General features: G+C 35.2%; 1 protein-coding gene across 1 annotated transcript in view; it reads left to right on the forward strand.

The window, feature by feature from the left end:
• Window positions 1–22,456, forward strand: part of Dach2 (dachshund family transcription factor 2) — a 470,654-nt gene that overhangs the window by 395,253 nt on the left and 52,945 nt on the right. Inside the window, exons 7-8 of the mRNA XM_059251490.1 lie at window positions 7,780–7,915; window positions 10,481–10,561. Coding sequence (XP_059107473.1) covers window positions 7,780–7,915; window positions 10,481–10,561 — 217 coding nt within the window. The remainder of the gene's footprint in view (window positions 1–7,779; window positions 7,916–10,480; window positions 10,562–22,456) is intronic.

Genomic DNA, 22,456 nt, shown 5'->3' on the forward strand with positions numbered 1-22,456 from the left:
ATGTATAAGTGATGTATAAGTGATGGTTGAATTTTTTGTGCTGTATCATTTCTTCCTAGCATTTTACTTTAGTATTCTATTAGTTGTTGACATCTGAAATCAACTGACACTACTTGGAAGGCATGATGATGAACTGCTTTTTTTGGTTGGGAGAATTTAATGACTGTTTCTATTTCCTTAGGGGTTATTGGTCTATTTAAATAGTTTATCTGATCTTGATTTAACTTAGGTATGTGGTACCTATCCAGAAAATTATCCATTTCTTTTAGGTTTTCCAGTTTTGTGGAGTACAGGTTTTTGAAGTATGACCTGATGGTTCTCTGGGTTTCCTCATTGTTAGTTGTTATGTCTCCCTTTTCATTTCTGATTTTGCTAATTTGGATGCTTTCTCTCTGCCTTTTGGTTAGTTTGGATAAGGGCTTGTCTATCTTGTTGATTTTCTCAAAGAACCAACTCTTTGTTTCATTGATTCTTTGTATTGTTCTCTTTGTTTCTATTTTATCTATTTCAGCTCTCAATTTGATTTTTTCCTGGCATCTATTTCTCCTGAGTGACTTTGCTTCTTCTTGTTCTAGGGCTTTCAGGTGTAATTTTTGTTGTTGTTGAAATCTAACTTTATACCATGGTGGTCTGATAGAACACAGTAGCTTATTCCAATTTATTTTTTTTTGTATCTGTTGAGGTTTGCTTTGTGGATGAGTATGTGGTTTATTTAGAGAAGGTTCCATGGGGTGCTGAGAAGAAGGTATATTCTTTTTTGTTAGGATGGAATGTTCTATAGATATCAATTAAGTCCATTTGAGTCATAACATCAGTTAAGTCCCTTATTTCTCTGTTAGGTCTTGATTTTGTAGATCTGTCCAGTGGTGAGAGTGGGGTGTTGAAGACTCCCACTATTACTGTGTGGGGTTTGATGTGTGATTTAAGCTTTAGTAGTTTCTTTTACATATATGGGTGCCCTTGTGTTTGGGGCATATATATATTCAGAATTGAAATTTCATCTTGGTGGATCTTTCCTGTGATGAGTATGTAATGTCCTTCTTGATCTCTTTTGATTGATTTTAGTTTGAAGTTTGTTTTGTTGGATATTAGGATGGCTACACCAGCTTGTTTCTTAAGACCATTTGATTGGAAAGACTTTTCCCAGTCTTTTATTCTAAGGCAGTGTCTGTCTTTGAAATTAAGGTGTGTTTCTTGTATGCAACAGAAGGTTGGATTCTGCTTTCGTATCCACTCTGTTAGCCTATGTCTTTTTATAGGTGAATTAAGTCCATTGATATTAAGGGATATTAGTGACCAGTGATTGTTAGTTCCTGTTACCTTTTGGTGGTTGTGTGTGTGTGTACTTCTCTTCTTTGGGGTTTACTGCTGTGGTGTTATCTATTGCCTGTGTTTTCCTGGGTGTATCTGACTTCCTTAGGTTGGAATTTTCATATCTGTCACTGTGCACAAAACTTAAGTCCAAGTGGATCAAAGACGTCAACATAGATCCAGTTACTCTGAACCTGATAGAAGAGAAAGTAGGAAGTAGTCTTGAACACATTGGCACCAGAGATCACTTCCTAAATATAACACCAGTAGTACAGACACTGAGAGAAACAATTAATAAATGGGACCTCTTGAAACTGAGAAGCTTTTGTAGGCTAAAGGACAGAGTCAATAAGACAAAATGACAGCCTACAGATTGGGAAAAGATATTCACCAACCCCACATCTGACAGAGGGCTGATATCCAGAATATATAAAGAACTCAAGAAATTAGACATCAAAATACCCAACAGTCCAGTTTTAAAAATGGGGTATAGAGCTAAACAGAGAATTCTCAAGAGAAGAAGCTCAAATGACTGAAAGACATTTAAGGAATTGGTCAACATCCTTATTCATCAGGGAAATGAAAAATCAAAATGACTCTGACATACCATCTTACACCTGTCAGAATGACTAAGATCAAAAACACTGAAGACAGCTTATGTTGGAGAGGATGTGGAGCAAGGGGGAACTCTTCTCCACTGTTGGTGGGAATGCAAGCTTGTACAGCCACTTTGGAAATCAATATGGCTCTTTCTTAGAAAATTGGGAATTAACCTCCCTCAAGACCCAGCTATTTCGCTCTTAGGCATATACCCAAGGAATGCTCAATCATATCACAAGGGCACATGCTCAACTATGTTCTTATCAGCATTATTTGTAATAGCCAGAACCTGGAAACAACCTAGATGCCCTTCAACTGAAGAATGGATAAACAAAATGTGGTACATATACACAATAGAGTACTACTCAGCAGAGAAAAACAATATCATGAGGTTTGCGGGCAAATGGATGGAACTAGAAAGAAATCATCCTGAGTGAGGTAACCCAGACTCAGAAAGACAAACATGGTATGTATTCACTCATAAGTGGATACTAGATGTAAAGCAAAAGATAACCAGACTGCAACTCACAACTCCAGGAAGGCTTCCTGGTAAAGAGGACCCTAAGAAAGACACAGGGATTGCCCAACAACGGAGAAATAGATGATGAGATCTATATGAGCAAACTGGGGGTGGGGTGGGGTAATGGAGGGCAAGGGTCTGGGGAAAGGGAGCTTTGGGGAGCAGGAGGTTCGAGCTGGATCAGGAACAGAGTGGGAGAACAAGGAAAGAGATAGCATGATGAATGAAGACCCCAGGGGAATAGGAAAAAGCAGAGTACTAGTGAGGTCTCCAGAAATCCACAAAGGTACCTCCACTATAGACTACTGGCAATGGTCAAGAGAGTGCCTGAGCTGACCGGCTCTGATGATCAGATGGCCGAATACTCTGACTGTCATGACAGAACTCTCATCCAGTGTCTGTTGGAAGTGGATGCAGATATCCACGGCCAAGCCCCAGGTAGAGCTCCAGGAGTCCAATCGGCAAGAGAGAGGAGGGATTGTATGAGGGAGAGAGTTGAGACCATGGTTGGAGGAAGCACAGGGACAAATAGCCAAACTAGTGGAAGAGTATGAACTGTGAACCAATGGCAGAGGAACCCCCATGGAAATGGACCAGGCCCTCTGCATAAGTGAGACAGTTGATTAGCTTGAACTGTTTGGAAGGCCCCCAGGCAGCGGAGCCAGGACCTGTCCTTGGTGCATGGGCTGACTTTTTGGATCCTGGGGCCTATGCTGAGACACTTTGCTCAGCCTTGTTGTAGGGAGGAGGGGACTGGACCTGCCTTGGCTGAGTCTGTCAGGCTGGGCTGACTCCCCAGGGGAGACCTTGCCTTGGAGGAGGTGGGAGTCAGGGGTGGATTGGGTGGGAGACCTGGGGGTGGGAGGAGAGAGGACAGGGGGATCCGTGGTTGATATGTGAAATTAAGTTATTTATGAAATAAGAATACTATAAAAAATGCTATCCTTCCAATAAACAGTGTGGGAACAAAACACGAAATTTTTTGGAAAGTTTTATTTCTTTTATTATTGTTGTATCCTAACATTTTAAATACTAATAGCAATATTCAAATCTAGTTATTGGGATGACTAATACTTCCCTCTATACTTTACCAGTTTTGTTGTTTGACATCTTGATACATGTTTAAAAAACATTATAATCACTCTCGTTCCCCATCCCTTTCATCCCTCCTTGCCAATCGCTTTACCAAATCTTTTATGTTTTTGTTTTGTGACTTCACTGAATTTAAACAAAGTCTTCTGTATGACTTTGGGTTTGGAACTTTCTACCAGAGCTGGGGGTGGCGGTTCACAAATGAGAGCACAGCTAAAAATGACTCATCCTCTTTCAGGATTGCCTAATAAACAATAGTTATCAGGGCAGGGGAGTGTCTCATGAGCCTTCTGCCAGATTCATAACTGTTTACAGAGCCGGTCTTCTGCAGACCCGATAGAGACAGCTGCAGCTTCTGTGATTTCATGTTTGTGATGGCTGTAACATACCCCAAAGATGAAATTTCACAGCTCTTCTTGTTATGTCACCTTCCCCATATGTTGTTGGTTGTTTTTGTTCTTTGTGTGGGGGGCAACAACCAGCTCCCAAATAAATAACACATGGAGGATTATTCTTAAATATAAATGCCTGGCCTTAGCTTGGCTTGTTTCTTGCCAGCTTTTCTTCACTTCTCCCATCTATCTTTTGCCTCTGGGCTTTTCCTTTTCTATTCCTGTATATATTTATTGGTTTCTTACTCCATGGCTTGCTGTGTAGCTGGGTAGCTGGCCCCTGATGTCCTCCTCTCCTTGTTCTCTCTTTCTTTCTCCCTTCTCTCCTCCCAGTTTTCTCCTCTATTAATTCTTTCTGCCTACCAGCCCCTCCTATTCTTTCTGCTGCCTCACCATTGGGTGTTCAACTCTTCATTAGACCATCAGATGTTTTAGAGAGACACAGTACAAACACAGTTTCACAGAGTTAAACAAATGCAACAGAAACAAAAGTAACACACCTTAAAATAATATTCCCCACCACCCATATATCCCTCCAATCTATGAAAATGCTTTTTTAATATAAATGATTCTATCTGTTTTGCTTTATACATTTCTTTGGATTGTACCTCAGTTGCATTGATAAAACTATAGATTTTGCTGTATATTACACATTTTGGAATCTCATTGTTTTAAGATTTGGGAACTACAGGAAAGTATTGAAAATGTACTATTGATTTATAGTAACTTTTTTTAATACAAATACTATAGCTGGTATACTAAATGTCTACAACTATTTTCAGTAAAATTATTTAATTTTACCTAAATGCTGAGTAATAACTTAAAATGCAACTTTAAAATTATAATGGCACAAAAAATGGTACAATGATAACTGTATTAGTATTTGGCCTAGTTTGCTTTTTTCCTGTGAGAAAAATATACGCGAAGGCAATTGAGAGGACTGTGTTTCTTCTTAAACTTTAATCAAGAAAATGCCCCACAGATGTGCTTACAGGACAATCTAATGTTTGTAATTCCTCAATTGAGGTTTCACTTTCTCAGGTGACTGTGGTTTTCTGTCAGGTTGACAAAAAACTAACCAGTGCAGGGTTCTAGTGTTACTATAACAAATTATCATAAATTCAGTGGCTTTAAGCAATCCAAATCCATTGTGTTATAATTCTGTAGGTAAAAAATACGACAGTTTTAATGAGGCCAAAATCAAGGTGCTAGCAAACCCATATTCCTTTCTCCAGGTCCAAAAGTGAATATGTTTCTTTGTATTTTTCAGCTTCTAGAAACCATTTTGCTTCTTGACTCATGGCCTGTTTTACCTCCATCATCAACAATATAACATCATTTTAATACTCTTTTCTAATCTTTTACATTTTTATAAATCCTTGTAATAAATTGCGGCTCAATAAAACTAATATGATAAGCCTAACATAATAGTGTCAATCACATCAGCATATTCCCTTAGCTATGTAATATAATATATGTGGTCAGATTCCTGGCAATTGAAATATAAGTTAGGATTCTTTGAAAGAAAAGTGGCCTCATTCTGCCTGCTAAAATGACAGATATTGTAAAATATTAATGACTACTAATGAAATAATAACTTTTAATTATCATTTCATTATCTTAATTTAAATTTTTTCTTTAGGTGATTTATAAATTTTGAGGTTGTCATGCAAAATCAATATGAAAATATACAAGCACAGACTTCCTAAACTAATTCTTAACATTATGAAGACTGAAATGTTGATGATGTAATTATAGAAAATTAGTATTTGGTGTAAAGATTTTATTATGGACGAATTAAATACTTTATAGAACATTCAATGTATCTACATGTATATTGGTGAATCATATTTATTCCATATGTGCATAAACACTACAATTCAGTCTTTATATTGATCATATTAACAGTGTTCAGATTGAACTGTAAATGTAAAATTCATAAACATATTGAATAGCTTCAGTGTTTTATAGAAATTTTATAATGATGAATCCTAAAAGTCATACCAGATACCATGAAAGCATATAAAATATTTGATTTTTATTAAGATTCTTTATTCCAACTATAAAAATCCAAGCAATACTAAAGAATTGACATTGGTAGACTGTTTTGTTAGTTTGTAAAAACAAAGTATCGTAACACGAATTGATAAATGGTCTTATTAATAAAAAAAACTAGAGCCAGATATTGAGATGAAAGCTGAAAGATCAGAGGAACAGAACAAGTCAGCCACAAGTTCTTACTCCTAGGAAATCCTCAGTCCAAGAGAGCTACTTCCTGTATATTCACCCCTTATATACTTTTCTGTGCCCTGATATCTTACTTCCCCTCTCTGCTCAGCTACATCACTTCCTCTTTCCCCCCAGCTCTATCACTTCCTGTCGGTCTATCCAGACCTCCAGACCTCTATACTTAACTAGCACTGGGATTAAAGGTGTATGCTCTGTTCCCAGTGTGGCCTTGAACTCACAGAGATCCGGATGAATCTCTGCCTCCCAAATGCTAGGATTAAAGGTGTATGTTACCACTGCCTAACTGCTATGTTTAAGATAGTGCCTGGCTTTGTTCTCTGATCCCCTGGCAAGCCTTATTTGTTAGAGCACAAATAAAATATCACCACGCAGTATTACATCTTACGATTTTTTAAAAGATTTTGTTGATATACTTCAGCATATGTCTGCTATAAATTCTGATAGCTTGAATATTCTGAAATATTTGAAGTTTCCAAATATTCTCACATTCAGAAAAACTAGCCATGGTGTATCACATGCACCATTTAACACTTTTTTTAGAGTTCTTAGGAATCTGTACTTGTAAATTCTCCTTAATTGGAAAGTAATGTTACTCTTTAGACCCTGGCATGAACAGTTATCAGTCTAGACATTTGTGATAAAAATCACCATCATGCCACACCTATATTTACAATCATTTATGAGTTCTCAATCTCTCATCTCTCTCTCCCCACCTGTACAAGTACTCATTTTGAGACCAGATGTTAAAATTGCATTGCATGTGTTTTTCAAATGCTTTTTTCTTTTCTAATTTTTCTTTCTGTGCTGAGGATGTTTTTCTGTATGCTGTGAAGGAGCTTCTCTGATTGATTGATAAATAAAACGCTGATTGGCCAGTAGCCAGGCAGGAAATATAGTGTAGGCAAGATAAGGAGAGAGGAGAATTCCGGAAAATGAAAGGCTGAGCCAGGAGTCACCAGCAAGACACAGAGGAAGTGAGATGTAAAAGTACGGGTAAGCCACAAGCCACGTGGCAACTTGTAGATTAATAGAAATGGGTTAATTTAAGATATAAGAACTAGATAACAAGAAGCCTGCCACGGCCATACAGTTTATAACTTATATAAGTCTCTGTGTGTTTACTTGGGTCTGAGTGGCTGCGGCCCAGGGGGGACTGGAGAAAACTCTAGCTACATTTTTAAATCAGAGTCTCTCACTGAACCTAGAGCTCACAGATCAATGAGCTCCAGTATCTGCTCCTCCCATTGTTGGGGTTATTGGCGTATGTTGACATGCCAACTTCTTTTTTATGGAAACTTTGAATCTGAACTCAGGTCCTTATTCATACACCTAACCCACTGATACATCTCTTTATGTTCTCATTTATGTGAAGGATAATTTTAAGAAAGAAAACTGAACCTAACTTCCTTTGTACCATTCATCACCTTCTATTATATATTTCTAACTATATGGCATTAGTTTCTTAAAAATATTTTTTTAAGTATTTAAGTCCATGTAGTACACTGTGTGCACTTTCAGGATAAGTGAGAGGTGAATATTTCCAATGCTATTGCCAAAATTGTCTGGGTAATTTCAGTGCATTTGTGAATTATTTTGTGTTTCATTTTGTGTCAGGAGCGGATCCCAGAGAGTCCTTCTCCTGTTCCCTCTCTGGAAGAAAATCATCGCCCTGGGAGCCAGACCTCCTCCCACCCAAGCAGCAGTGTGTCCAGCTCTCCTTCCCAGATGGATCATCCTTCAGAGAGAATGGGTGAGTGTCTGCCCTGAAGCAAGTAATTGGGAGATAGTCTTTCAGGCAATTCCATATCACACATCTGAGAGAAGAGGAAGATCCTGGAGGAGCTGCCACTTCTTTCATATAAAAGACTTTTGAAGTAATCATGGTTTTTGAAGTAATACAGAAAACAATGAAAAGTGTCCAAATTGTTTCCCTGCAAGGTCTTCCTTTAGTGTATCCCTCAATTTCATGGGACTGATAGATATCATGAGGGGTTTTTTTGGTACAATATAAGTCTCAGATGAATATGTTGATATATACCATCTATTATTATACACTACAGTTATAACAGATACAGCATCTCTGGGATATTTGAGATAAAATATCCTTCAGACAGTCATTTAAAAGTAGTTAAAAAGGAAATCAACATATACTATGCTACAATGTTGAAAAATGTTTTTCTCTACTTTTTTTGATTCCTATGTTTTACATCACAATTGGTTATAGGTGATATAGGTGATATCACCAATATCACCTATTGGTGATAGGGCCTATGAGACACTTGAATTTGTCCATAGGACTTTTATAGTAGCTATCTTTAAATTTTTGGGTAGACCATTTAAGCATTATTACTTTCTCTTCCTATAATATGGAAGCATTTACTTCCATGACTGTTGCACTGAATTATTATGAGATCATATAACCTTGACTCTGAGGGAAAAACACTTTACAAAGTAAAAGGACTAAGGAAATATGAGGAGATAAATATATTTTTACTTTTTTTACTTTGCTTAACATTTTATTCTCTATGATCTTACTCATCTATACAGAAATTGTCAGGAACACTCAGCTATAATAAATTCTCAGTGTAAAATAATTATACATTATTTTTGATTGGTAAAATGTTCATAGCTCTATTATAGCTACACAATCCAATATCCTATGTATGTATTTCCTTGAGGGAAAATGATTTTTTGCTTTTTTGTCAGCAAACTACCTTTGGCAGTATTTTATGTCCTCTAGATTTTTACAGCTCATCTTAGTGCTTATTTTACGCTCTCCCAAACAATTGGACTTTGATGGAGGAGAGAAATTTAGGAGAATAGGATATGTGTTCTGTTCTAGATTTGTGCTATGGAGGGATAAAGATAATTTCTCCTTTGTAGAACTTCATCCAAGTGTATGTGTATCAGTGTTATATATTGCCTGAGTTCTAGTTCCATACTTAGCTCAGTGATTCTTAAACTAAGATCTATATTATAATCACTGTGGAGGTTTTTTCAGCACACTATGAGTTTAATTCACTTGATCTAGAACACAGCTCGAGAAGCAACATGTTATAATTTTCAACATCTCCTTGGGAGATTCTAATGTCCAGTAAAGTTAAAGAAATTATGAATAACAGCTTGAGGCTACTGGTCTTTAGTGACTAATTTTTATTCCAAAAAGAGATATTTATAACTTTTCTCTAGTTTATGGACATAGACTATGTAGTTGTTACAAATGTGAGTAAAAATCATTACAAGGAATATAAGCAAAACAAGAAGCTGTAACTGAATAATTTTAAAGAATCAAGAAACTAAAGCATGTATTATTCTTTGTGATAATTTTGTATTAGGATATTGAAAGAAAATTGGAAAGGTATCTATATCTATATAATAAATTTATATCTATATCTATATAATTTGTATCTATCTATACAGGAGAGAGAATCAATTATTGAGTACTGGATACAAATTGAACATATGGGGAAATATATTGCTGAATGATGTGGCATAAGGGAGTGGGTAACTTACACTTCAAAGTAAAATAAAATATTTCATAGGCAATTTAATATCTTAGAAAAATTATTGACAAATAGTGTATATGTAATTACAGTGATTGGTCACTGTATGCACATTTCACTGCTGCTTAAGTATAACAGAAATGTTATCTACAATTAAATGGAAAGGTATAATAGATTTTAGCTGTAAAATGACTGTATCTTATTTATAGAACTGTGTCAATGAAATATGCCTACAGAGAATGAAATGATAAATTGCTAATTAGTATGTTTTGCTTCCTTGAGTATCAATGTTTTGCAAAGACTCTCAATAAGTGCCAGAAAATTATATTCTACTATCAATTATATATATATATATATATATATATATATATATATATATATATATACACACACACATATATATATACTTATATATATATGAAATTTTCCATGGTAAGTTGAAGGCTAAATTATTTTAACCTCATGATTTATTATATGATAAATTCTTTTCTGAAGTATTTTGAGGAAAGTATTATTTATGGAGCTAAATACTAATTTGTATGTTTGTTTAAAAGAAGAAATACATACATGATTTAAATGCTATATATTACCAATAGTGCTAGTACTAATTATGAATGATACTTTAAAAATCACATGATTAGTCTGCACACTTATTTTCAAGATATATGGGTATCATAGCAAATCTTTCTTATGTTACAAAAGTATATAAAATATATATTAGTTGTTGGATTATGTTAGCCATTTATGTGCTTCTGTGAATTTCTTTGCATATTTTGCATGAAAGTATACTGAGTTCCCTTTTTCATTTTTAGTTATGATGCCCAATAGAGAAGAACTTATTGTTGACCAAGATAATGGACAAACCATGAAAAAATTCCAAAGGGATAATAAAGGTAAAATGATTTTGACTTATTTGATATACATATATATGAAGATCAAACACTAAACACCACAGTATTGGGTTTCTTATCCAAGTCAGAGTAGATTAATACTGTCATATTCTGAAGACATATGAAATTTGGACATATCAAATGAAATCTTGCCAAGATAATCTACTGAGTAATTATTTGGAGTACAGATAGATATGCCCTCAACCAGGCTTATGATCTGCTGAAGCATATTAACTTAAACTATATCTTTGTAGAGGATAGGGAGTAGAACAATTTCAAGTGATTCTCCCCAGAACTGAAAGCTAAAGACATAAAAATGTAGAAAGATATATAATCATTTGTTATAAGCTATGCATTATTGCTGACACACTGAGTTGAATAGTAACTCACACTTTTATATGAGATCACTAAGTGATCTGTTTTTACTTTATAGAAGGATATATATTCTATCTCTATTAAAATGTCCATATTATTCAGAACATAAGATTCAGTATGATGAATAGTTAATGGACAATTCTCTCTTTCTTCTGGAGACTTAACTTGCTTCATTATTACCTAGATGAGCATTTTAGCTTTAATTTGGAAAAGTGTATGATTTTAATTTCATTGATCCATGGTTGGTTTCCTTGCCACATGTTTAGTATTTTCTTAGCCAGACACTGAAAGACTATACCCTTTGGGACTGTACTGTGCATATGATTGATTACAGAATAGTTGTCAGACTGGAACAAGTCAGGTTCGGTAAATTAGAGTGCTTTAACTCTTATGCAGGTAATGAAATTCTAGCTAACAAGATAGAGCTCTTTGTACACTGCGATATAGGCACATTAACTTATTTTCATAAAACACATAGTTAAATGTATTTCTTTTTCTATTGCTTCTGAATAGCACAAATAGTTTGATCATATACTAATGAGGACAATAATAGACAGTAGCTAGCATGTTAAACTACATCCAAATTATAATGGAAAGTTTTCCTTAAAAAATGACTTTTCATTTCACCTTCTACTCATTGTATTTAAGATAGTAAGGCAAATGTATTCTTCTCAAACAGACTTCAGTTACTGAAAGGGAACAAGTTACTGTGTAAGTCTTAACATTTATTAAGTATGACAAGTAAGCAGTTTATACAACTGTAGCAAACATATGCTTTCACATCTGCTTTGAATATCATCATGTTTTTATAGATGATTTATAGCTCTGGAAACTATAAAATGCCAACATTGCCATTATTAACAAAATTCCAAAAATGAAGAAATGCTGCTATTTTTCATGTAGCCTACTGATTTCTGCACCTGGCAAAACTGTGTGGTTGCTATTATAATAAATGCCTCAAATGATAACTTGGATTTTGCATGGGACTTTAATATGTGAGCGTGTAAAAGTTTATGCATTCTAGGATTTCCTGACAGAAAAATCCATTCAGACTGCATCCAAAATGACTCACCAACCTGACATTTTTTTGTTCGAATAAAATGTTCTAACTAAACTGACCAGTCATTGAAATTGAGTGTTTGATTTTATCTTTCTATAGACTTTGCCAAATAAATTAACCAAGTCAATTGCCTATTATGACATTGTGCCACATGGTCCCTTTGATGGTGACTTCATCATCTTTTCACCTCTAAGACTCCTCAGGAAAAAACAAACAAACAAAAAAACACCAGGAAGGTTTTTAATTTAAAAATAATCACAAATTTTTTTTCTTCACAGCATTAATGCTTTGATATATTCTTAAACTTTTGGACAATTGGAAAATATGCACTAGTATTCACTTCTATTTGGTCCATTTATATTTTATTACATAATGTTTTAAAGTTCATTATTCATCAAGACACATTTTAGTAAGTCTGGTCACATGTAGAAATAGTGGGAAAATAAATATGTCAAATATTCCCAAACATGAGCCCACTGAAACAGCTTTTGAATCAATTCACAGAGTAGTGCAGACGAAAATCTAGTACTTTAAAGTGATTAGAATATAATAATCAAAGCTGTATTTTATTTAGAAAAAATACCATATTTCTAGTTACTCAAATAAGAATAAATTATAACAATAAATTTGCAATACAATAATATAAATAATATCTATTTAATTTGATGTTTACCTTTATTCTCAAGTAGTCTTAGGTAGTACACTAAATATTTTTAAAGTAGTGGTATTATAAACTAACCAGAATAACTATTTTGTGTGGAATAATTACAATAGCTTTAGGTAGTGAACTAATATTTAGAAGGAGTAGCACTTTAAACTATCCAGATGTTTGAAATAATTATTACTCCTGCTTAAAATTACAAAAGTAAATTCTAAAGATTCTAATTTTGTTCTAAGAGAAACTAATGTATTGAATCAGAAAATTTAACTTTGTAAATAATCTTCATAAAAACTTCAGTTAATAAAGAACAGCAGGCTGGGAGAGGAGAAACTGTGATCATAATATCAATAAAAATATGTATAATAGAAACTAAAGACCAAGAAAAGACATTATTTTTTACACAAAATTTTTGTACATTTTATATTAAGTAAGTCTAAATTAAAATAAACATAGTATCTTGGATCCTGTTTACATACCACCATCTCTAAATATTTTTATATATAAACAATTATATTATATATTCACAGAATATGTTACAAAAAACAAAACATATTCTCTTTGTCAAATATTCCCAATCTCAATAACCTCTATTACTGTGGCTCATTATTACAGTCAGGAGACTTAGTTTTGTTTCATAGGTCTTTCTCAGAATTTTCCAGTTTTACTTGTATTCTTTCCTGTCCATATATTATTTTATGTAATTATTACATGTAGGTTTGTGTAGTAATATCATGATTAAATATAAGGTTATTCTATAACATCATAGGTATTTTTCCTGTTATTTTTTGAGTGGTACTTCTTTTTCCTTTCATAATCTATAATCTTTGTATACCACTATTCTGTTATCCATCTTTATAATTTTTCTCATTTGGAATTTCATCTGTAAGTGTAGCCATACAACATGTTATTTTAAGAGATTAGCAATTATTCTCTCAGTCTGATTCCCCTGATATATGCCCAATGTGTTCTATACATTCATTTTACCTTTATGTTTTTGTAATTCTGCAAGTGCAATAGTGTGATGCCACTGATCCACATATTCATTGTAGGATATCAAATTGTTTCTAGATTTGGGGCAATTATAAATGAAGCTTCTGCAATCATTCACAGATGGTTTTGTGTGTTATACATTCATTTCTCAGGAACAAATAGTTAAGATTGTAACTTTTGAGTCAAACTTAAGAACTACTTTCTATAGTGTCTAGATCATATTATATTCCCATCACCAATATATGGATATTGCAGTTACTCCACATCCTTATCAGTATTTTGTGTTGCCACTAGTTTATTTTTACTTGCAAGTGTACTCAACGAGTATACAGTGATTCTGATTGTAGGCCTAGTTTCATTTCCCTGATGATTAGTAGTATGGAACCTCTTGTGTGTCTATTAGCTTTCTTGAACTGTTTCTTACTTTGCCAATTTTCTAATTGGATTGTTTTCTTAGTGTTAAATAATGAGAGTTTCTAGGTTCTGTCCATTGCTTTGTTTTTGAGACAGTCTCACTGTGTAGCAGAGGCTGTTCCTGCTGACTCAGCCTCCTCACTGCTTGGACTATTGACACATAACACCATACCCTAAATGCCAGAGTTCTTTACATGAGTCCTATGTCAGATACGAATTTTGAAAGTATGTTTTCCTTTTAAAGGGTGGACTTATTTCATAAAGTTCAATTTACTCACCTTTATTCTTTTGTAATACTTTTATTGTCAATTCTAAACTTTGTTTTTCCTGGCCATTGATCCTGAAGATGTTTTCATGTGATTTTTTTCTTCATGTTTTTCAGTTTTACCATTTTAAGACTGTCTTCTGAAATTTGATGGGTGTTTACATGTTTGGGTGAATTTTTAACTCCACAATTCACTTGTTAAAAACATCAATGTTCCGCCGGGCGGTGGTGGTGCACGCCTTTAATCCCAGCACTCGGGAGGCAGAGCCAGGCGGATCTCTGTGAGTTCGAGGCTGGCCTGGGCTACCAAGTGAGTTCCAGGAAAGGCGCAAAGCTACACAGAGAAACCCTGTCTCGAAAAACCAAAAAAAAAAAAACAAACAAAAAACAAAAAAACAAAAAAAAACAAAAAACAACAACAACAACAAAAAAAAAAACCTATGTTCCTACATCGGATGATGAATTCATACATATATTTAAAATAAGTAATCTGTATTCATTGCTTGGTGTTCTTCTCTATTTATCCATGTAACTATGCCAGCCTCCTATCATTACAGTCAAGATAATTTAATTTTATCCTCATAAAACCTCTCTGGATGCACCTTTACAGCATGACCAGTTAAATATATCCGAGGTGATTCCAAATTCCAGTCTATTTGACAATGAAGATTAACCATGGCATCTTGGTATTATTTATTTCTACTTTATTCTTATTTTTCAATACTGTTATAGAATTATGCAATTTAGGCATTTCTGTATATTTTAACAGCATATTCACAAAATTTCTCTCTGGCATGTTGATAAGAATTACATAAAATCTATTGTATTGCAAAATAAAAATTAAAAAAAAAAGAATTACATAAAATCTATAGGTAAGTTTAGAGATGATATCTTTACTGTATTATGTAATAATCCATGAACACTCATTTTCTTTTTAAGATTTTCACTGATTTATTTCTGAATGCAAAAACATGCATTCACATTATTTTTGAACAGGTATATATGGTATTCTATTTTCAAGCATCAAACTTACTCTTTATTATAATATGAAAAATGTTAATCTAACATATTGATCTTATAAACTGCCATTTTACTGAAGTTTACTTATTAGATCTATCTGCAAAAAAGATAATTGTTTTGTGACTTTTTTATTCGTATGTTTCTATCTCCTTTAATGCTCATAGTGTACTGGGTAAGGTTTTCTTTATTTACTGCATTTACCTGGAAAGAAAGGCTTCTCTGATTAAAGCTGAGAGTGATGATTGTCTATGGGCAAACACGTACATTTAGAGAGCAGATCAATGCTATGTCAGTTTATCTATCCAATAGAATTAAGTTCTAACTTGGAACCTACATCCTGATCGTGGTCTTTTGAGCAGATTTATAGTACTAGATATAGATTCTCATAGCTTTATTGTGTCTCAAACCCAATCACCAAGCAAATAGTTATTCCTATAAGAGTTATCCCACTATTGTATATGTGGGCACATCTTTTGTGGCAGGTTAGTACTGTAGTTAATAAGGTTCCCAGCTAGGTAAGGCTGTTGATGTATTTTCTCTCCCAGCAGTCTGAATAGCAGCTTCCAGCACTATCAAAGCAAGCTAGCAGAAGGAAACTTCCAACTAAGATCCAACATGGTTTCTTAACACCCTGCAACCAAGAAAAACCTCTTTGCTCCTCCATCTTTCCCACCTTTCCAACACCTCTTCATTCATCCTGGTGGCATTCAGAGCCATGGTGTGTCACACAGTATACCCTTTTGTCCAATCAGCTTTACTAGCAAATGTTCATTGCAATGAGTCATTGGTCTGATGCAAGGCTTCTGGTTTCTGGTACACCAGCATCATTACTGTATCCTCACTGAAACTCCTCTCAGATATCCCATGGCAGTCCTGAGTCACAGAGATTCTGTGGGTCTCCTTCCACAGACTCAGTCTTTTCATGAGCTTCAGCAGGTCCTACATAGGGTAGATGTTAGGTTAGACCAACCTCAGGCCTGGTTGTGGGCCTGGGTGGTGGTTGATTTGGTAAGTTAAGGCCACTGGGGCTGCCCCCCTCAGGCAAGGGGCAGAGCCAGCTCCCCTACACCTGTGCCATCACTGTCAGTTATCCCTTGCCCATGGTGAAAATCTCCTGAGTTCAGGAGTCAGCTCACCCATGAAGATCAGACTAACTCTCTTGCTGGAGTGTCCAGAGAGGGGCAGAGACAACTATCCCAGGGCCAGCAAAGGTCAGGTAGGTTCAGCATGGCACTCTGATTTCATCATACATGGTTCCTATGGTCCCCTGTGGTGACACAAGCCACAGGCAAAAACACAGACCCCAGCTGTAGCAGGACCATGGGCTGAGACATGGCTCTCAACAGCAGACATCCTGACTCCAGATGAAAGCACAGGACACTCAGATCATAATGGCTCTAGTGGTGGCATGGTTCCTGGACACCAACAAGGCTAGGTTGCAGCCTGACTCCAGGTTTCCATGTAACCTTTGGTGGCAACAAGGATCTCGGACTTCAACAGAGACCCAAGCTGCAGTAGGACCACTGACCAAGACATGGTCCTCAGTAGCAGCCAGGACTGAATGTCACTGTTGCCCCAGGTGACAGTTCAGGCTTTTAGATTGGCACAGTCCCAGCGACAGTATGGCCCTCAGACACTAACATGGCCCCAGATCTTGGGCATCCACATGGCCTTCAGTTGGAAGAGGAACCTCAGACATCAACACAGACCTTGGCTGTAGTAGGTCCATGGACCCAAACATGGCCCTCAGATGCAACTCTGGCCCATATGTCACCATGGCATCAGATAGCAGTGCAGGCCACTGAGATCTGTATGGCTCTGGCTGTAACATGGTCTTAAGACGTCTTTAATGCCATGAGTTTCAGCCCAAACCCTGGAGCCTCCATGTGGCCCATGGTGGCAACATGTGCCATGGACTTCAACACGGATACTGGCTGTGATAAGACCACATACCCAGACATGGTCCTCAACAGCAGCTTGGAATGACCCATGATTTAAAGGAGTTTTTTAGGTCAGGCAGGGTACATTTAACTCATTTTTAATATACCTTGCTTTTTAAATTATTTATAAAAGAGTTAGCTTCCTCATGGCTTGTGTATACTGCTATCATTTTAGTAGCCTTCCCAAAGCCCTTCACCTTCCTTATTTACCCACTCAGTCCCTGCTTAAATCTTTCTGCTCATAGTATTCCCTCTCTCTAATTTCATTTTACCTATACTATATTATCTCCTACTTTTAGTCAGTCACCTACTTTCTAGATTTCTGATTCTTATAGGGACCCTAAATTGAACACACAAACTTAAATATTGAATCTAGGATTCACATATGCAATCTGGTGCAACAATTTTGGAAATCTTTGTGGATATTTATTTAAAAGCTGTGAATAGAACTACCACTACCAATTTTCCACACCTGGTATACCCAAAGAACTATATCCCACCACTGAGATACTCACAGATTCATGTTTATTGGTGATCTATTCACAATAGCTAGGAAATGGAATCAGCCTTGGTATATATCAAGTGATAAATGGATAATAAAAAATGTGATATGTCTACAGATAGAATTCTTTATTGAAACCATTTATGCTTGTAGATTTTTAATTGATACTATTGATTTTTGAAATTTTCCATTTGGTATCATTGGGTCACGTTTTTCTTACATTTAGTTTTAATCATTTTTTAATTGAAATAGATACTCATTACTTTCCCCCTTTCTTTCCTACAGATCCTTCTAGTGACCCTCTCTCAAACCCCTTACATGTCCACCAACTCTCAAGTTCATAGATTTTTTTCTTTGATTGTTATTATGTACATATATGTACATGTACGGCTGTGTATGCACACATATATAAGTATAACTTGTTGAGTCCATTTTTGTTGTTTCTGTGTATATAGCTTCAGGAAAAACTTAAAAGGGGTCTCATCCCTGGAAGAGGCCAATTCTCCCAGCAGTCATTTGTTGCCTATAATTCTTTGCCTAGTGTTGGGACTAAAGAAAAGGAGCTTGGGATGGGAATAATAGAATACAGATGATATAAAGTAGGAAGCAGAAGAACAGTGGAGGAGAGAGGGAGGTCTATACAGAAGGAGAAAAAAAGGATGGGAAACATATAACACCAATGTTGTTTAATTAAGTTTTAAGGAGTTATTTTATATTACTTAACTTGTGCACAATACGTGTGTGTGTGTGTGTGTGTGTGTGTGTGTGTGTGTGTGAGTGTCTTAAAATAAGTGAAGCTCCTTGAGCTGACACTGCACCCCCACAAGAACCTAACCTAGCAAAATCCAGGGAATGAGAAACCTCTATTCAAGTGATTGGTTAGAGTAATCAAAATGACTACCAAAACAATACAGAATATCAATGTAGCCATTATTACCTTTTATGGGTTGAGCGTGGCCCCTCTTGCTGAAGACACCACATATTCAGGACAAAGGATTCAAAGGACTCCAGCTAAATCTGACTTGCAAGACTCTTTACTGTGGTCTAGCTTCTATGGTTCTAGAAAATACTATGTATCAAATTAGAATGAGAATTTTGAGTTAAAACACACCTTCTTTCACACAGCTCCTGCAGTTGTTAAAAGTTAGCAATAGGTTTCACATGGTTAAAGTCACTGTGTGGGTTATATTTCTTTTTAGTGAGTAAAGAAAAAATATTTTCTTGAATTTTTCAACTTTTAGAAACTGCCTGCATTCTCTGGCTCTTGACGGCTTCCATCATCGACAGGCCCATCATTACTAGTCTTCATCACATCATCTTACTCTGATTCTTATACAGAGACCTTGGGGATGTAATATAAGAATTAAACAAAGCCCCAAAACACTGGGAAAGTGGTGGTTAGTGGCACTAGCCAACCTCACACAGGAAATAAATTGGTCTCCTAATTATGCCCACAGTGTCCCCATTTCCTTAGATTCAGTTCAATGTTGTCTATATACTGGATATTAAAACAGGTTAATGTTACAAAAAATAGTATCCAAGCTGTCCTAAACAGTCCTTAGCCAGCCGCATCATCTATGAACCATGACAATTACCAGCATGACAAGATATGCATAAAAGTAGAATAAGTGACATTCACATGTCAGTATTATGTATAAATGTTTTATTGAGGGGTATTTTTCAAATTGAAATTCACTTTTTACTAACTGTAGAAGTACTCAGATTAATTTTCATATTTTACAATTTTTTATTTTATTTTATTTTTTTTGAGACAGGGTTTCTCTGTGTAGTTTTGGTGCCTGTCCTGGATCTCGCTCTGTAGACCAGGCTGGCCTCGAACTCACAGAGATCCACCTAGCTCTGCCTCCCAAGTGCTGGGATTAAAGATGAGTACCACCACCGCCTGGCATATTTTACAAGTTTTAATAGTGTTCCCAATGTTCTCATTATGCTCTTAGTATATGAAGCATCTTTAGTAGTACTCCTGTTTGGATGTTGAGATTTTTTTTCATTTTTTGCTCAGTATAGAAAAGCTTTTAAATTTTATTGATTGTTTTCAAAGAAAGAAGTGCCTTTGATTTGTACTTATTGTTCCCCTGAGTAAAAAATATCATTGATTTCTATCCTTATCCTTATTTTTATTTCTGTTTGATTTGGTTTTGTATTATAATTCATCTTATTTTCTTATGGTGGGAATTTTTATTAGCTACTGTATACATTTAATAAATTAAATTCCTTTTTCTCAGAATTGTGTCACTGAGTTTTAGTGTGCTAGAGTCACTTTGGAACTACATGACAATAATATTTGTGATAAACATCATAAAATAATGGTCTTGGACCTGCCTCTACTGAGTGTACCAGACTCTGCTGACTCCCCATGGGAGGCCTTACCTTCTTGTAGGAGGGAATGGAGATGAGTTGCTGGGGAGGCTGGAGGGGCAGGAGAAGGGAAGAAGAAGATCTGTGATTGGCATATAAAATGAATAAAAATATTTCTTAATAAAAATAATAAAATAATTAATGTCTTAATTTGGCTTATGGTCACTTGCTTTTATTGTTCCTGGATCTATATATAGGCAGAACATTAGTACAAAGAACATGTGGCAGAGTGCTCCCCTCATGGAGTCCAGGAAGCATAGACAGAGGGAAACCTGAATGAGGAGTCTATGTTCTATTCAAAAGCACACTTCTAGTGACCTGATTTCCTTCTGCCTCCTAAAATTTCTTTTAGTTTCCAATGATGCTATCAGCTAGAGAGCAAGTATTAAACACATGAGCTTTGAGAGGGCACTTAAGATCTAAACCACTACATTTTACTTCTTGCTCTCAGAGGCTAATGCCAATCTCTAAGCCAAAATACGTTCAGTCCATCCCCAAGAGTTCCAGATGTCTTAACTGTTTTAGTTTTACTATATAGTCCAATATCAAAGCCTTATTTAATATTCAATGAAAATCATTGTCTCAGTCAAGAATAAAAGAAAGTTCCACGATTCTAAGATACAATGAAAAAGGGCAAATGTCTAGATTAGAAAATTGAATAATAGGAAAACTGTATTGGTGAATTGGACCAAACTCAACATTGCAGTTATTAAACCCTGTAGCTCTATGACTGCATACTAGACACATGATAGAATGATATGAGCACCAAAGACTTGAGAATAGTCATCCCTACTTGATCTTGCTGATTGCAGCCTTCCTGGCTTCTCTCTTATGAGCCTTTTTACACACTCTTTGCAGCTTTTTTGGCAGATTGTTCTTTTCCTAGAATCTCAAGTCTACCTTGAAGCTTAGGCTTCAGATGATAGCTTGGTGCACTGCAAACATATTGGCTGGCATCTCAATTTTTCTTTCAGTATATGAAGAGACACTTCTCATAATTGCAATTCTTAGATTCTGCATGCCCCCAAACCAAATATGGGAAGGTATGCCATTGGATACTGAAACAGTTGGGTTACCTTGGGACATGGATACAGTAGCTTCTTATTTCCTATCCTGCTAAACATGGGAAAATATTTCTGGGGCTGTTGTTCTAAATTGGCCTGTGCAAGCTCTATTCTCAAATAAAAATTTCATAATTTTAAACATGTGACCTTTTGATAGATGATTCCTTCCCACTTTCCCTGGTACAATGTAACTTTTTTTAGTGGTGCTAATTTCTTAGTCAATTGCACCCAACTTGGCCTGAGTTTTGTATGTGTGTGTGTGTGTGTGTGTGTGTGTGTGTGTGTGTGTGTGTGTGTGATTATATACTGAAATATATAATCATAATAATAATGCGATAACATATATATATATGTATATGTTCATTTTGGCCAAGTTGAAAGTATTTATTAATCATTATAACGTGCATTTTGTTCAAATACTTTTTTGTTGTTGTTATTTTATTTTTAATTAATTAATTAATTATTCCATCATACATTACATCCCGACCACAGTTTCCCAAATTCTCAGCATAAATTGGGTTAAAAGTAGCCAGCATTGTTCATGCCATTGTATAAATGCTGTGCTGCTTTGAAACTTGCACTATCTATATGTTTATCTATTGCATGAATGTACCTTATTTGTTTCTATATCTTTCACTTTTTAGCTATTATACTTACTGTTGCTTTGAATATTTGTGTAGAATTTTTCTGTTGACTTATGCTTTAATTTATCTTGTACATACAAATCGGAATTGAATTTGTGGGTCCTATGATAACTCAATGTGATAATTACTTAGAACACTACCATATTATTTTCAAAAGTGGCTAGAGCATTTGGCATTCATATTTCAAGTCTATGCAGGCTTTAAATTCTTGCTGTCCTCCTTAACTCTTACTATTGTCTATTTTCTATCATTTTAATAATAAGGAACTGGTGCATGTGAGCTTATCTCGTTGGAGCTTTGACTAGGATTCCCTGATAAAGATTTTGAGTGTCTTTTCCTGTAGTTATGGTATACCCACACAACTTTGAGAAGTATCTGCTTAATTTTTTTTTTATTTGTGAATTTGGATGTTTGTATTTCATTTTTGCAGCTGTAGATCTTATTCACATATTCTAAATTATAATACGCTTTTCAGATGTAATTTTAGAGTATCTCACCTCACTTTATTGACTATTATTTTTTTGCTTTTCACAATATTATTTGATGAAAAAAAATAATCTGATAGAGATCAATATTTCTGTCTT

The sequence above is a fragment of the Peromyscus eremicus genome, chromosome X (genome assembly GCF_949786415.1).
Source record: "Peromyscus eremicus chromosome X, PerEre_H2_v1, whole genome shotgun sequence".
Lineage (NCBI taxonomy): Eukaryota > Metazoa > Chordata > Mammalia > Rodentia > Cricetidae > Peromyscus > Peromyscus eremicus.